The sequence below is a fragment of the Leiobunum rupestre genome, chromosome 2, assembly GCF_980474605.1.
Source record: "Leiobunum rupestre chromosome 2, qqLeiRupe1.1.hap1, whole genome shotgun sequence".
Lineage (NCBI taxonomy): Eukaryota > Metazoa > Arthropoda > Arachnida > Opiliones > Sclerosomatidae > Leiobunum > Leiobunum rupestre.
In genome coordinates, this window is record NC_143385.1 from 83,585,276 (window position 1) to 83,600,439 (window position 15,164).

A 15,164-nucleotide genomic window follows, 5' to 3' on the forward strand; every position below is an offset into this window, starting at 1 on the left:
AACTTCAATGCCCTGATCATTTACTAATGTCCAAGGGCTATTCCAAGAGCTGTGACTACTATTTAACGTTTGGGAGCATCCAGGCGAAGAAAATTTGATGATATTCTGTACCGTCATATTAAAAAAAACGAGTTATAGAATGAATACCATAGTCGCTAAGATAACATTTTGGAAGTTAGTAGAAGTTCTCTGATTTGACTGGGTCGGTCTAGCTTCCAATTTTGACCACTCCCGCCTTTGACTCTTTTCAATTTTGTCGCTGCTAAGTGGTTTGTTTATTAAAATTCTAGGGGTCTTAAATAAAGAACGCTAATAGGTTATATTCCCTTTAAGAGTCACTTAGCTAATAACAAGAATGGAAAGTACCCTATTTAATGACCTCTTTTTGATCAATAATAACTCATCTACCGGACGGCAAAGCTATTGATTTAAATGTGAAGGGGAACACTATACTAATTGAAAACAAGTTGCAAAAATTAAAGCCTCTCGATTTTTTTAAAAGGACTTTAATCTACCACTTCGCAAGGTGGTCTTTGTGTAAGTCCCCTACAATTTTCGGAATTTTCTTTAAAAACAGCACTTAGCAGTGCCAAAGGTGGTAGCGGCCAACGTAAAAAGCTTAACCAAAGACCAAACGTCTATTTTATATATTATACTTGATATAAAAGAGACAGTTGCAATTTGACTTGAAGAATACAAACTAAGCTAATTGATAGTTTAATAATTCATTTAACGATTTGCTTTCCAAAAATGTAGCTAACTTCAAAAAAATATCAGTGGGGTCAATCCATGTCAAATCATCCAAGTTCCCCACGCCACCCCCTCCGATATTAGTGAAACTTTCACCAAATTTAATTTCCGCCTGTTTAGTAAGAAATCCAAACTCTCAGCTCCGTATTCCATATAGCCAAAAGTAAACTTGGGTCCCACCGCACGACGTCTTATTTGAGGGGTAAAAATTTTGGGCTTCGGAAATGACTTCCCCCTCGCCTCTTTACAGGGACACAAAGGTATCGGTTGTACTCCGCCACGATGAAAAATAGTTCTCTATAAAATACGTGTATATATAACTTTTGCTTTCGATAATTTGGTTAATTTAGTTCCTAAATAAAGTAGATATATGAGAGAAACTAAAATGCGACATTTTAAAAATAATAACACGACTTTTGAAAAGAAATAAACCGTAACTAGAATAACGCTCACTTAAATCGTGGAGAGCGTGGCGCCATCTAAGAGCAGAGATCGGGACTAATTGGTAAATCTACGATGTTAAGGCCTAACAATTTGCAAGTTTAACTGAAATAATAGCTATAGCTACGACCTTTTTTTCGTTAATTTTACAATTTATATAGTAATTATTAATTAAAATCAACCGTTATCGAAGGAAATAATGGTCAGCATTTGACAGAGAGACTATTTGAAATCGCGAGGCGGTGACATGGTTGCCAGGGAATAAAATCAAAATTTTCATCTTGAACGCGGACCGGAATACCACAAATGCACTACTTCGCGCGTAATGCGCTATCCTTATTGGTTAGAAATATCACGTGATCACTAGCTCTTTAAAAAGGGTGTCAAGCATGGTGGAAGGTAAAATCTGAAGGCAGTGATAGACCTTTTCCCCCTATTTACTTTTGATATAGCTCTAGAGATACCGGCTTTGAAATTTACCCCTGGACGCGGTCGAAATTTCAAACCTTTAAAAAATCACGTTTTCCAAGATGGCGGATTTTCCACCTATGACAGAACGCAGGGCGTAGATGACTACCCCAAGTAAAAGAGGGCCCCAACCTTTTTTCATTTAAGTCCATGTCAAATTTTATTTTTCCTATACTATTTTAAAGCTACTCTCCCGGGATCAAATTTTAAGGGGTTGGTTAAATATTATTTTTATTTAAATTATAATATTATTCATATTAAAAATACATAATTACATGAAACAATTTTAGTAGCTATCGAATTTGTAAAATTATTGTTAATATGTCAAAACATGATCAAAATCAGTTATATCTAAAAAGTTAAGGCGGTAGCTTAAATCTGCCCCAAGGTAAGGTAGAACTAAAAATAAAATATTTCAACGTTTGGACTACAGCAAAAAGGTTAAGGTATGAGTGTTATAACCTATAGGAAGCGTAATATTTGTATATATATTAACTAAATTTAGTCTTCTATCAATGGTTAATTGTAAATAGTAAATATTTTGGTTTTGCTTTAAAGTATTGAAATTTGAACAATAATATAAGTTTTGCCTTAAAAAAATCAATAGCCGAGTAAAGAATTAATTATTTTTCCTTCTCTTCTTTCATTTTTACGTGAAAGTTATTTTGAAAAAAGGGGCCATTAACTGGGCCTAACATGTTTAGTCATGTGATGTTTGTGCCGGCTATAACTGGCCAGGTACCGACATCTAACGGTTGAATTTTTCAACTATATTGAAAATGCAACTCTCTTTTGAAAAATCTTTTTCGCCTTGATCAGTAATAATATTTACAATTTTTACCCATATTTTTTCTAATAACATTAATAATACTAAATATATCGCACCAAGAGATGCATTAATATTTAAATTAATAAAAGTTGAAGAATGGCTCAAAATTGCGTAATTAAATGGTGTAAGAGTAAATACACAAAAGACCACACACACACACACACACACACCCACACACACACACACACACACACACACATGGACGATACCAGCCTATTATGACACGTTTACTAACGAACACGATTCATAAAAATGGAAGTGGGGAGTACTAGGCATGATTTCACTAGTTACGATGTCACTAGGTTAGAATAATAGACGGCCCAGCTTGATTATAAAGAATGGGGCGCCAATGCTTATTTTACTGGTCTGTTGAGTTACGATTTCCCGTGCTAAGTATTAATTGGTTTTTATTTTTGTTTTTAAATATTCATTTCCGGCAAAAAAATAATTACATCGCGTTCACCACGTCATTGTACACACTTTGGCGCGGAAAAAAAATGTTACGAGGGTTTTGTACTGAACAAATTCGAGAATACATATCACATAACTTTAGCTCCAAAAAAAGTTTTACTCCACTATATAAATTGTACATAATATTTATCCAAAAATAAATAACTCATTATACTAATATTAATATAATTGACGGTAATTATCACCAGAAATTACCCCCACCCCGCCCCAAGGTACAACACGAAGGGGTAGCCACTTCGAAAAAATTGTACACCAGATTTCAGATATAAATATTTCCAAATATTTCCGACATCTCTATAGATTTCCAGAAATAGCGAAAATATTTCCGTTTATTTCTCTAGATTTCCAATATTTCTTAGGATTTCTCGATTTCCAGAAATATTGAAAATATTTCCGTTTACTTCTCGATATTTCCAGAAATATCGACAATATATCCGATAATTTCTTTCGATTTCCTATATTCCTCGTGGATTTCTAGATTTCAGCAAATAATTATATCGATTGGGCACTGTTTGTACACGAGATTTTTTAAGTGGCTACCTCCTCGAAATATCCTCTGTCAACTTCTCAAGCGTTCCTGATGAACACGAGATCGAGGCCTTAGTCTCGTGTTCATTTTTGTCGGAACGAATTTAATTGAAGATATTTAAAAATTAACTGACCAAACCAGATTCGAATATTTTGATTTAGCTTCGAAAGTGGTTTTGAATGAACACGTTCAGAAATCTATGTAAGCCATAAAATTGAACTGAGAAAGTGCTTCTAAGGGTAGACATATATCGCTAAGTCAATTAACGAGAACCAAATTCAAGACCTTTATTTTGAAAAAAAAATTACTATTATATTTAAAGGATATTTGAAAAGGGTTAACTAAGCCATTAATATTTCCAAATAAACATTTTTATAATTTTATAATTAACATATTATTCAGATTAGTTATAATCAATAACCATATTGAAGAAGTTGGGGATTTATTTGTAGTCCCAAAAATGAATTCATGGTCCTCTTGGACTCTTCGAAAGTCATTCCTCTCTTCGGGTTGTGGTCAATGGCTTTCTTGACCATGGTAATGCAGTCGTTTATGGGGCAGACGGATAGGCATAGAGTGCACCCGGTGCAGTCTGGCGTCACGTGGGCCAAATGAGTTTTGGCGTCAAAGGTAATCGCTTGATAACCAGAGTCGTTGCATGTCATGTAGCATTTTCCGCAGTTGATACACATATCCTGATTGATAAATAAGTAAAAGACCACATTATTATGCAAGAAAAATTAATGTGACATTCGTTTTTGCGTAATCTTGTTAGATCAGGAAACTAAAATTTTCTTAATTTTTTTCTAATCCAGAGTAAAAAGCATGGTGTGATATTTTATTTGAAAATAATGCATTTCAGATTTAAAATCTTTAAGAAATTATTATGTTTATTATTGCAAAACTGTTTGTTCGGTTAAAATAAACTATATTGCGGAAGCGATCAACCCAAAACCCATTATAAAATATACTAATATAAATATAAGGGGCCCTGTTTTGCTACCCTTGACCTGCCACAGAACCAAACCTACTTTTCCTTCTTGCATGTAGGTTAAAAATTGGTCTTATATAAGATGAACTTACTTCATCAATAAGTGCGACAACTTGTTGATTGCGGTCCAAATTTTTGTGAGGCCCAATAAACGGAAGAGATGATCCAATTAGTTCCTATGATATAAGATCATCCATAAACACAGAGCATGAACGAAAATAAGAAAAGTAACTAACATTATTTGTTGTTAAACTCCCTTAAAGCAAGTGGCGGCTCTATCATTGTCCCAGATCTGAATTATGAAAAGGCCCCTGTTATTAGAGATGGCCGTGAATCAATCAGATTCTTCGAAAAGCGCAACTTTACTGGAGAGCGTGGTGCCATCTATTTATGGCAAATGAAGCTAAACTTTAAAATAGCCAAATGATACCGTCTTCAGAGAGCCATTGTAGAGTATTTTAGTTAGACAGCTTATACTCTATTTAGTGGACTTTAACCAAATTATATATCCCGTGTAATAACATTGTTTATAATTGTTGTAATTTTTGTTATTGCCCAATTTACAAACGATCCAATGAACGTGAGGGGTACCTATAAGTACCGCCTTTTGGGATTTGACGCTATCGACATCTATTGATAGAGAGCTACTTCACGTCGAGCCGCCACTTGCTTTATGACATTTGACCCTTCCCAATCGCAAAATAGTGCTAATTATTTATGTAATATAAATGAATTGTGACAAATCACTGTTGTGATAATAGCTACATGTATGCACGAGTGGGGGGTCAGTGTTACCTAAATGTCAAATTTTTAGAATAAAGTCCATGTCAGTGGCATAAAGTGGTAAATATGGCCAAGAGTGGCAAATATGGCAAAAAGTGACAAATAGTGACTAATAATCAATAAATGCATTTAAATGATGTAAATAATATCTTTCAGAGATGTAGCATCACTTACATGTGAGATAATGTTTCAGTTTTTCACAAAAGAACCATTAAAAACACCTTAAAGATATATAGCAGACGAATTCAAACTCAGGAAAAATCGTTGAAAAATAGCCAAAAGAAATTACTAGATTGGGCTATAATTGAGTATCTAGCCCAAAACCTGACAACTAATACAGTATATTTGTCTAAAATAGCACAAATATATTTTTCCTTTCGTATGTTTTTTTATTTTTATTAAAATTTATTATTTCCCACTTTTTGGCATATTAGCCAGTAAAAGTATTATTCGCCATGTCGGTATTTACCACTTTTTGCCACATTATTTGACACCTGACATTTACCTCTTCGGAACACTGAGGAAAAACGTCATAAATTTTAGGGGACAAATGAGATACCGGGCTGATTTTACTTAATTAGGTGGAACGAGCTTAATCTTCAAGCAAGAAGGGATAGGGAGCAACGTAAAAAAATTATCTGAATATAATCAGTATAAATAAATACATTATTTTTTGAAATACAGGACAAACGTTTAACTAGTGACTACTGTCTCACACGAGCACACCTTTTATTTTCCGGAGCTAGGCCATATGGAATTATGGATTTATTTCCGTTTTGAACGGTAGATGGTGTTGGTAGTGAGACGAGTGACGCGTATATTATCAAAATAGAAGAAAGGTACTTACGTTAACTGTCGCCACTGATTTTTCCAGTTTAGCAGGGGGTCTGTTTTCACTGACGATATTGTTGTCGCTCAGTAGGTCATCTTCCAGTTTCAATTTTACAATGATGGCTTCTTTTTCTTTCTTGTACGGTCCAAAGTTCGGCAACGCCTACGACCATATTTAAAAGTTAGTACTATAAGTACACACTACTGATAAAACGTTTCTATTAACTAAAAACAATAAAAGTTTAGTATCGCAAAATATGCATATAAAATGCAATGCTACGCTGGTTTTCACTAGGTAAATAACCAGCGAGAGTCAACACAAAAATCCTCCGTTAAGGCTGATTTTTACTAGAGCAAAACCGTCACCACGGCGAGCGTCGACGCGAGAAATCCCCGTTAGGCTTAATGTATTTTTGCGTCGACGCAAAAAAATCCCCGTTAGGCTTACAGTATTTTTGCGTCGACGCAAAAACTCCCCGTTAGGCTTACCAAATTTTTGCGTGGAAGCCCAAAATCCTCGTTAGGCTTATAATATTTTGGCGTGGACACCAAAAATCCCCGTTAGGCTTACAGTATTTTTGCGTTGAAACCAAAAATCCCCGTTAAACTTACAATATTTTTGCGTTGAAACCAAAAATCCCCGTTAAACTTACAATATTTTGGCATCGACGCAAAAAAATCCCCGTTAGGACTACCATTTTGCTCTGCGTGAGTGCTCTCTGTCATCAAGGAGGATAGGAAGGGAGGCGAAGTAGGAGGAATGAACGCTCCAGCTAGGAGCAACAAACACAAGGAGAACGCAGCTAGCTTTTAAACACGCTAACGAAGGGTTGTGTACGAATTTGGGGATTCTGTAGTAACAGATACCACAATTATCATTAACCAAGAGGCCGAGAGACGATACGAAACTCTGTGGGAATTCATATTTATAAACAAAACAAAACCAGCCACAGAACGATAAGGCACCAGAGTGGAAATCAATTTTGTAGGCCAAATACCAACGAGACCTACGATATCTCCCAATATTCGTCTACTTTGGCCTACGTTCTAAAAAATGCTTAAAAAATTGCACGTGCACTACGTGCTCAAAACACTAAAAATAAAAAAAATTGAATTACAAATAATATGTATAATAAAAAACTCCATTAGTTTCGTCTACAAATAATAATTGTATCTTCGTATACCCTGAGGAATATCAAAACGTATCAATACTCTTTTTACTTAGTATAGATTAAACAATAAAACTGTGTCATCATCAGTTCTACTTTTGTTGTCCCAGATACTACAGAATAGCCTACGAATTTCATTGGACGAGCGTCACGAGCCTTTACGCTGACCGTTTTACGGGCGGGGGAGGGGAGACAATTTCGTATTTTCCCCTTCCGACGGCAGCAGGTGCTAAAGCGTCTAGCCAATGAAAAACGTACACAAGAAAATCCACGACGTATGACGGGTTGCGTTCTCCTTGTGTGGGGTGTTGTGTTTGTTGCTCCTAGGCGCCAGCATCCTTGTAAGAAGTTTAGCGTGAACTCGGCGGGAAAATTTCGGAAAAATGGCGGCAGCACGTAGCGTAGCGGCCGAAATCTTGCCGCCATTTTCCCGAAATTTTCCCGCCGAGTTCACGCCAGTAGCGGCGCTAAGGGTGGGCTGAAGTGGGCTTTAGCCCCCCTGCATTTCTGAGAGGGGCCACATATTTATATTAAAAGGGCCATCTCTAGAAATTTGTTTTATTGCCAAGAAAAGTTTTTCGGGAAAAAAACTTTCAAAATCAATTTGTTTACTCAATAAGATAGATTCGGGAGGAAGTGAGCGAAAATTGAGAGAAAGTTGAATGGGCAATAGAAAGAAAAGAAAGGGGATTTAGGGAAATACCCCGGGCATGCACGTGTCTCCTCCAGGTCGGATACAAGGTCATAGGAGGTCCAGTATACGCGATGAGAGCGGCAACAATAAACGACCTTGCTCTTCTCGCTTCCTGGAAAATTTTTAAGGGGTCACTAAAGTTGTAAGGGCCACAAAATTCTTAGGGGCCACAAAATAATTAGCCCACCTGTGAAAAAACCGTAGCGACGCTACTGGTTCACGCTAAACTTCTTACAAGGATGCTGGAGCGTTCATCCCTCCTACTTCGCCTCCCTTCCTATCCTCCTTGCTGTCATATAGTTTTTTCCCTAAGGTTAGTGCTCTTAGGACATATTTCCGTTAGGCTTAATTAATTTTTTTTGTCGATGTTGCTTCAGTTTTTCTTTATTGAAAACCAGCCGTTACAGAGATTTTAGAAGTTAACGCTCATTGTCGCAGATATTTTGGCCTTTTAGTAAAAAATATTCTTCTTACTTTGTCACACGTGTCTCTAATATTTGGCACGGGTTTCCCTTTCTGGTGTTTTATTGTTGGAGGAGATTGACCATTCCAAGCTTTTGTAGACTCAAGATTTTGAACGTAAATGAGAGCTTTGAGTCCAGTGATGTAGTCCTCCACGACGGTAAAATCTTGATTTTGCACTGCGCTGCATACCTGTAAAAATTACATTTCGTCTAGAGAGCGCAGATGATAAATAGTACAAACCGTAGGTAGTTATTTTAGGGGTGGAGATATAGCCGCAACCCCCAACTTAAGTAGATTTGTGCCCAATTGTAAGAGGACTTCTAGGGCCGCAGTTTTCAGAAGGCTCTGTGATGATTTAAGTGGCAGTGGGCCCAAACAAACCATGTAAGTTCTTTAAACTGAGAAAATATTTATTCCTTTAACTACTCGACTGTTATGAAAATAGGTGGTTTCTTTTCGCTTATTCCGGGATTTCGGAGTACGGTACGGAGAGTAAAGCTATGACGTCATTTTACTTCAATTCTGAGGTGGCGAATAGTTCAAGTCGGAGTAAAATCGTTTTTTTCCAAGTCACTGCTTGTGGCCTTTTTAGCAGATAAATTCTGGCTAGCAGACGACAAAATCCGATTTACTCTCTATGGCGCGGAGTAATTATAATCCATGGAAAAGGGGAATGAAACGTTTTAGATTAAAAATAATACACTTAGAGTCTTGCGCCGCTGCTAAACGCCGCCGCCGCCGAAAATAACAAATCAAAAGAGCCATTTGTATGTTCACCGCCGCCGTAGCCGGTATACATTGGGTCAAACGCCGCCGCCGACTCATATCAGATCGGCGCAGGCCTCTAAATACACTTTTAATTCGAGAACAGGTGAAAAGAAACCAAGTAATATTTTACAGACTAGTTAGTTATTTTATCCCACAAAATATCTCTTAAAATGTCATAATATATAGAATTAAAACTACCACACTGTGCAATACCTCGACAGGGACGAATTTACATTTTGGGAACCCATAGGCCCTACGAGGATTTTGCACTAATTGCTCCTGGATGAATGCTCAACGGATCAACGAACGTTAAGGCAGCTATAAAGATATTGCGCCCTCATTCGTCTTTTCGTTTATATGGCCCTCGAAAGACACCAAAGGTGATATGACCTTCATAACACCCTTGTGCCACGTACGTAGCTTTAACTTCGTGAATGTCAAGGTTCCATCAACTATGTCGCCTCTAACGAAATTTTTTTACCTGAAGTAGACTGGCTCCACACCTGAGGAATTCTAGTCCGACATCGGCGGAGTCGATGCCTCCGGTGGCCAGGATGGGGAAACCTTCGATCTCTTTGGCGATGTGGCTGACAGCGCGAAGTGCAATCGGTTTGATGGCGTTTCCGGACATTCCACCATAAGTACTCCTCTTCTCGGAACCTACATTCGGCCAAGGTTCACCATTTCCGCGGAGTCCCATCAGACTTGACACGGTATTCGTTGCTGTAACGCCACTAGCACCACCTAGGTTTTAAAGAAAAAGACAATAATAATCAGCAAGGCTAATACCCAAGTCACCACCTTAGGCACAAGTCATCTAGCTATTTGTAATGCCTCTAAACAGTTGGCCGGGTTACAATGCGTAGGAGGGTGGAGCCAACAGACGTTTTTATGGAAAGGGTACACCGAAGAACTCGGGGAAAACCCCTTTAACTCAACGCAGAATGAGTAGTTTTCACCCCGTGCCACAAGCTACGATCGAACCATTCATGCTAGGCAAAAGCGCTAACCACTCAGACAAACAAAAGAGTAATTACATTAAAGCAATGAAAGTAAGTACTATTTAACAGGGTATACTTTGGGAACCCCGCTCTCTTCCAATGATGAAGTAAATGTTTCTTTTGCAGAAATATCATTAAAATTTATATATCTATCATACGTTCGTGAAACTCTTAAATAGAAAACCAATGAAAAAAGTATAATTATATAAAATCCGACAGTCTTCTCACTTACAATGTTAGACTTTGCCTCTATACCGATTATCCAGAGTACACGAAGACAAAGCTGGGATTACGCGACGAGTAGGAAAAACTGGGATTACGCGGAGGCAAGGCTGGGATTACGCGACGAGTAGGAAAAACTGCGATTACGCGGAGGCAAGGCTGGGATTACGCGGAGGCAAGGCTGGGATTACGCGGAGGCAAGGCTGGGATTACGCGGAGGCAAGGCTGGGATTACGCGGAAGCAAAGCTGGGATTACGCGGAAGCAAAGCTGGGATTACGCGGAAGCAAAGCTGGGATTACGAGGAGGCAAAGCTGGGATTACGAGGAGGCAAAGCTGGGATTACGAGGAGGCAAAGCTGGGATTACGAGGAGGCAAAGCTGGGATTACGAGGAGGCAAAGCTGGGATTACGAGGAGGCAAAGCTGGGATTACGAGGAGGCAAAGCTGGGATTACGAGGAGGCAAAGCTGGGATTACGAGGAGGCAAAGCTGGGATTACGAGGAGGCAAAGCTGGGATTACGAGGAGGCAAAGCTGGGATTACGAGGAGGCAAAGCTGGGATTACGCGACGAGTAGGAAAAACTGGGATTACGCGACGAGTAGGAAAAACTGGGATTACGCGGAGGCAAGGCTGGGATTACGCGGAGGCAAGGCTGGGATTACGCGGAGGCAAAGCTAGGATTACGAGGAGGAAAAGCTGGGATTACGAGGAGGAAAAGCTGGGATTACGAGGAGGCAAAGCTGGGATTACGAGGAGGCAAAGCTGGGATTACGAGGAGGCAAAGCTGGGATTACGAGGAGGCAAAGCTGGGATTACGAGGAGGCAAAGCTGGGATTACGAGGAGGCAAAGCTGGGATTACGAGGAGGCAAAGCTGGGATTACGAGGAGGCAAAGCTGGGATTACGAGGAGGCAAAGCTGGGATTACGAGGAGGCAAAGCTGGGATTACGAGGAGGCAAAGCTGGGATTACGAGGAGGCAAAGCTGGGATTACGAGGAGGCAAAGCTGGGATTACGAGGAGGCAAAGCTGGGATTACGAGGAGGCAAAGCTGGGATTACGAGGAGGCAAAGCTGGGATTACGAGGAGGCAAATCTGGGATTACGCGGAGGCAAATCTGGGATTACGCGGAGGCAAAGCTGGGATTACGAGGAGGCAAAGCTGGGATTACGAGGAGGCAAAGCTGGGATTACGAGGAGGCAAAGCTGGGATTACGAGGAGGCAAAGCTGGGATTACGAGGAGGCAAAGCTGGGATTACGAGGAGGCAAAGCTGGGATTACGAAGAGGCAAAGCTGGGATTACGAAGAGACAAAGCTGGGATTACGAGGAGACAAAGCTGGGATTACTAGGAGGCAAAGCTGGGATTACGAGGAGGCAAAGCTGGGATTACGAGGAGGCAAAGCTGGGATTACGAGGAGTCAAAGCTGGGATTACGAGGAGGCAAAGCTGGGATTACGAGGAGTCAAAGCTGGGATTACGAGGAGTCAAAGCTGGGATTACGAGGAGGCAAAGCTGGGATTACGAGGAGGCAAAGCTGGGATTACGAGGAGGCAAAGCTGGGATTACGAGGAGGCAAAGCTGGGATTACGAGGAGTCAAAGCTGGGATTACGCGGAGGCAAATCATAGGTCTTAGGTGTGAGCATAGGTTTTACCTTCTTTAGCAGCTTTTGCCAGCACGGTAATATCGGTAATGTTGGGTGTAAGCTTCGGAAAGAAAGGTATTCGAATACTCTCCTTCAACCAGGTACAAATTTGAGTAATTTTCAACGGGTCCTAAAATAAATTTCAAATTTTATATTTATTTATTTACTAATTGTATTATTTATTTATTTATTTAAAAACATTTTAATTGCGATCATTTTTTACCTGGCCGCAAGCCATTCCCATCCCTCGCTCACCGATGCCGTGAGGACAGGAAAGGTTCAACTCCAGGGCATCCGCTTTCGCATTCTGAAACGGTTCAAAATATCTGTTAAAAACATACAGGGACGGTCCTATGTGGGGGCTACTCCCTTCCAATAATTTGGTTACTGGGTAAAGTGAGATTCAAATGTCAAAATGCAATTTTTCAGAACCTTTTCTAGGAAATAATTGTTATTTAGAAATTTGATGAAACATTCATATAGGCTACTACCATAAGCCTATCATAAGGTCTAGGCCAAATTTTTGACGATCATATACCCGTTATTAAGAGGTAGGTATTCAAAATCTGCACCTCCTAGTGGCTACGACCTCAACTATGCATTTCTGAAATAAATTTCGCGAAATGCACTATGAATGCGCGCGCGCCGTGCGCGAACGTTTGAATATTTTAACCCTTAGCACGGAAGCCAAGCCTTTTTCACAATTTTATCGCTTTAAAACTTAAAATTAATACTTATCTTTGCCTCATCATTCATCAGAACCTAAAACTGGCTGTTAGAAATAAGAGTTGTTTCTGAAGCTATTATTTTTTAAATTAGACGCGTTTTGTGTGGCATTTATCAACTCGAGCGTGGCTGCTCTACCAAGTAAAAGAATATTATAGATGTAGAAATTTGGAAAAAGAAGATGTCGCTACTGCCCTATCGTCGGACGTTCACATTTTCTTACCTCCGGGACAACGCCGTTAACATGGGCCCCTATGGTAGAAGTTTACTTATGGGGATCTTATGATAAGCGTATGCTACTACCCAAGGCACCACCAGAGGCCCAAATCAGCTAGCGACGTTTCATGCCTTTGAATCAGGTTTCCAATGCATATGAGGGTGGTGGCAAGCCCCTGGCCCCCTCATAATGCGCAAGCTAAATTAGACTACAGTTGACAAAATGAAGATTGCCTAAACCCAAACCCACCCGGTTTACATACAGATAGAAAATGATAAAAATGTATTTACTTCACAAGCGATGGCCAATTGCAACCATGATTCTCGACTGTGGTATGGCGCGGTTATACTCGCAATTATGATCTGAAAAATAAAGAACAAATAACAATAAATAGGGTATAATGTAAGTTTCAAATAATTCCACTTTCTAGGATAACAAGGCAGTAAAAGCTGGTTATTGAAAATGATTTACTAATTAGTACATTTTTTAAATTTTAGGTCGTTAGGAACAGTATTAGTTTGTGGCGAAAGATTCGTGTCCAACGGAATACAACTCGAGCTAGCGAAGTTTAATTTGTTCTTCCAGGAGCCACGTTTGAAATTGAAGGAATCCTTCTATATGGAAATATTAAGCACAGCGTGCTTTAAAATATGACGCTTTTACAAGTATGTCCTGGTTCTCTGTATTACAACCTCTAACCAAATGGCTGAACAGGTTTAATTTAAACGTATATTCTTGGTCGAACCAACAACTTTCCAGTAAACCACACGCCGCTTCGTGAAATTATTTTATTATTTTCTTTAAAAGTACATCATTATAAATTTAAAACCATTATCTTTATATATTTTTTACATAGGAATATATTTAAAAAAATAAAATTTGTTCCTACAGACTTTCTTAAATAAAATAATCTGGAATATTTAAATTTATAATAATACTTTAAAATCTGTTTATCTACTTGACCACCATTTTTCTGTATTCTTGACCGTTTCATTTCGTCCATTTTAATCGGGAACACGTCCAACCTCGAATAAGCGGCAAACCGTGGTGGTGTACGTTTTGAACACGTCGCAAATAGAACCTCTGGTTTGGAACTTCACCATTGGCTCGTACTGTATGGCCGCCAAATGAAATTCGTTCATCTCTAAATCGACGTTTACTCTAGTCATATCCACGTTGTAAAGCGAAGAGTAATCGTAAGCGTCTACTATTCGGAAAAAGATGGACGCGTTGAGCGTGGTGTAGGGCCTCAGAGGGACACTCGTCGGCTGGGTGAAGGGGTACTGAACGCTTCCGTACATCACGTCGCCGACTTTGGTGAACTTCACTCTGCTCTGATGGAACATCGTTTCTACTCGAATAAGACGAAACATTCTTAGATCCCACACGTTGGAACTGCTGACAAGTTCGAGTCCATTGGGGTGAAACCGTCCTCCGAATTCCTGGCAAATAGCCTCGAAAAAGTGAATGACGCGAGCGCTTCTGACGTCCCAGAGCACGCGATCGGACAGGACCAAGTTATCAGTTGGGTCGAACGCCGCCTTGTTCGGTGACGTATCGCAACAGGGTTCCGGAAAATATGCGGAATTGAGATTCAGAATTTTGGCACCGGTCTCGGTGTCGAAGATATTGGCGTCGTGGTCGTTCTGGGATCCGATCAACTTCAGCGGAGACATTTTGCTGAATTCTACGTGATGTTCATCCGTGAAGCCGTACTGTTTCTCAAATTGACCGGAATATTTCCACAGGGAAGAGTCGGACGGCAACTCGTACGTGGACGTCAGTATCAAATCGATCGAGTCCTTTTTCGCCACGTCGCAGAAGGACACCTCGGATAAGTTGCAGAAGACAGTCGATTCCTCTTTCCAGACATTCTTCGCCAAACGATACGCTCTTACGCTTCCGTCGGAAGCTCCCAAGAACAGTCTTCGACCGCAAGGAGAGAATTTGCAGCACAGCAAGTCGTTCATGGCTGGGCCGTAGATAATTTGCGTGTTCCGATAACGACTGTAAATATATTTCTTGGTATATCTCGCGTGGTTTAAGGCGACCAAGTGTTTCTCGTTACCGCTAAATATTTCTCGATTTCTTAAGGTTTTACAGATATCTATTTTAGGAACCTTAAGGGGGTTTGAAGTATTTTCACCTCGATTCATCGTGGAAATT

The 15,164-nt window shown here is 39.7% G+C and overlaps 1 protein-coding gene across 1 annotated transcript in view; it reads right to left on the reverse strand.

Moving 5' to 3' along the window:
* Positions 1-3,705: 3,705 nt before the first annotated feature.
* su(r) (dihydropyrimidine dehydrogenase su(r)) overlaps positions 3,706-15,164 on the reverse strand; it is a 34,173-nt gene continuing 22,714 nt past the window's right edge. Inside the window, exons 15-22 of the mRNA XM_090166535.1 lie at positions 13,289-13,360; positions 12,279-12,362; positions 12,065-12,185; positions 9,671-9,933; positions 8,431-8,610; positions 6,110-6,256; positions 4,572-4,655; positions 3,706-4,183 (exon numbers count right to left, since the gene is read on the reverse strand). Coding sequence (XP_090022661.1) covers positions 3,902-4,183; positions 4,572-4,655; positions 6,110-6,256; positions 8,431-8,610; positions 9,671-9,933; positions 12,065-12,185; positions 12,279-12,362; positions 13,289-13,360 — 1,233 coding nt within the window. The 3' untranslated portion in view covers positions 3,706-3,901. The remainder of the gene's footprint in view (positions 4,184-4,571; positions 4,656-6,109; positions 6,257-8,430; positions 8,611-9,670; positions 9,934-12,064; positions 12,186-12,278; positions 12,363-13,288; positions 13,361-15,164) is intronic.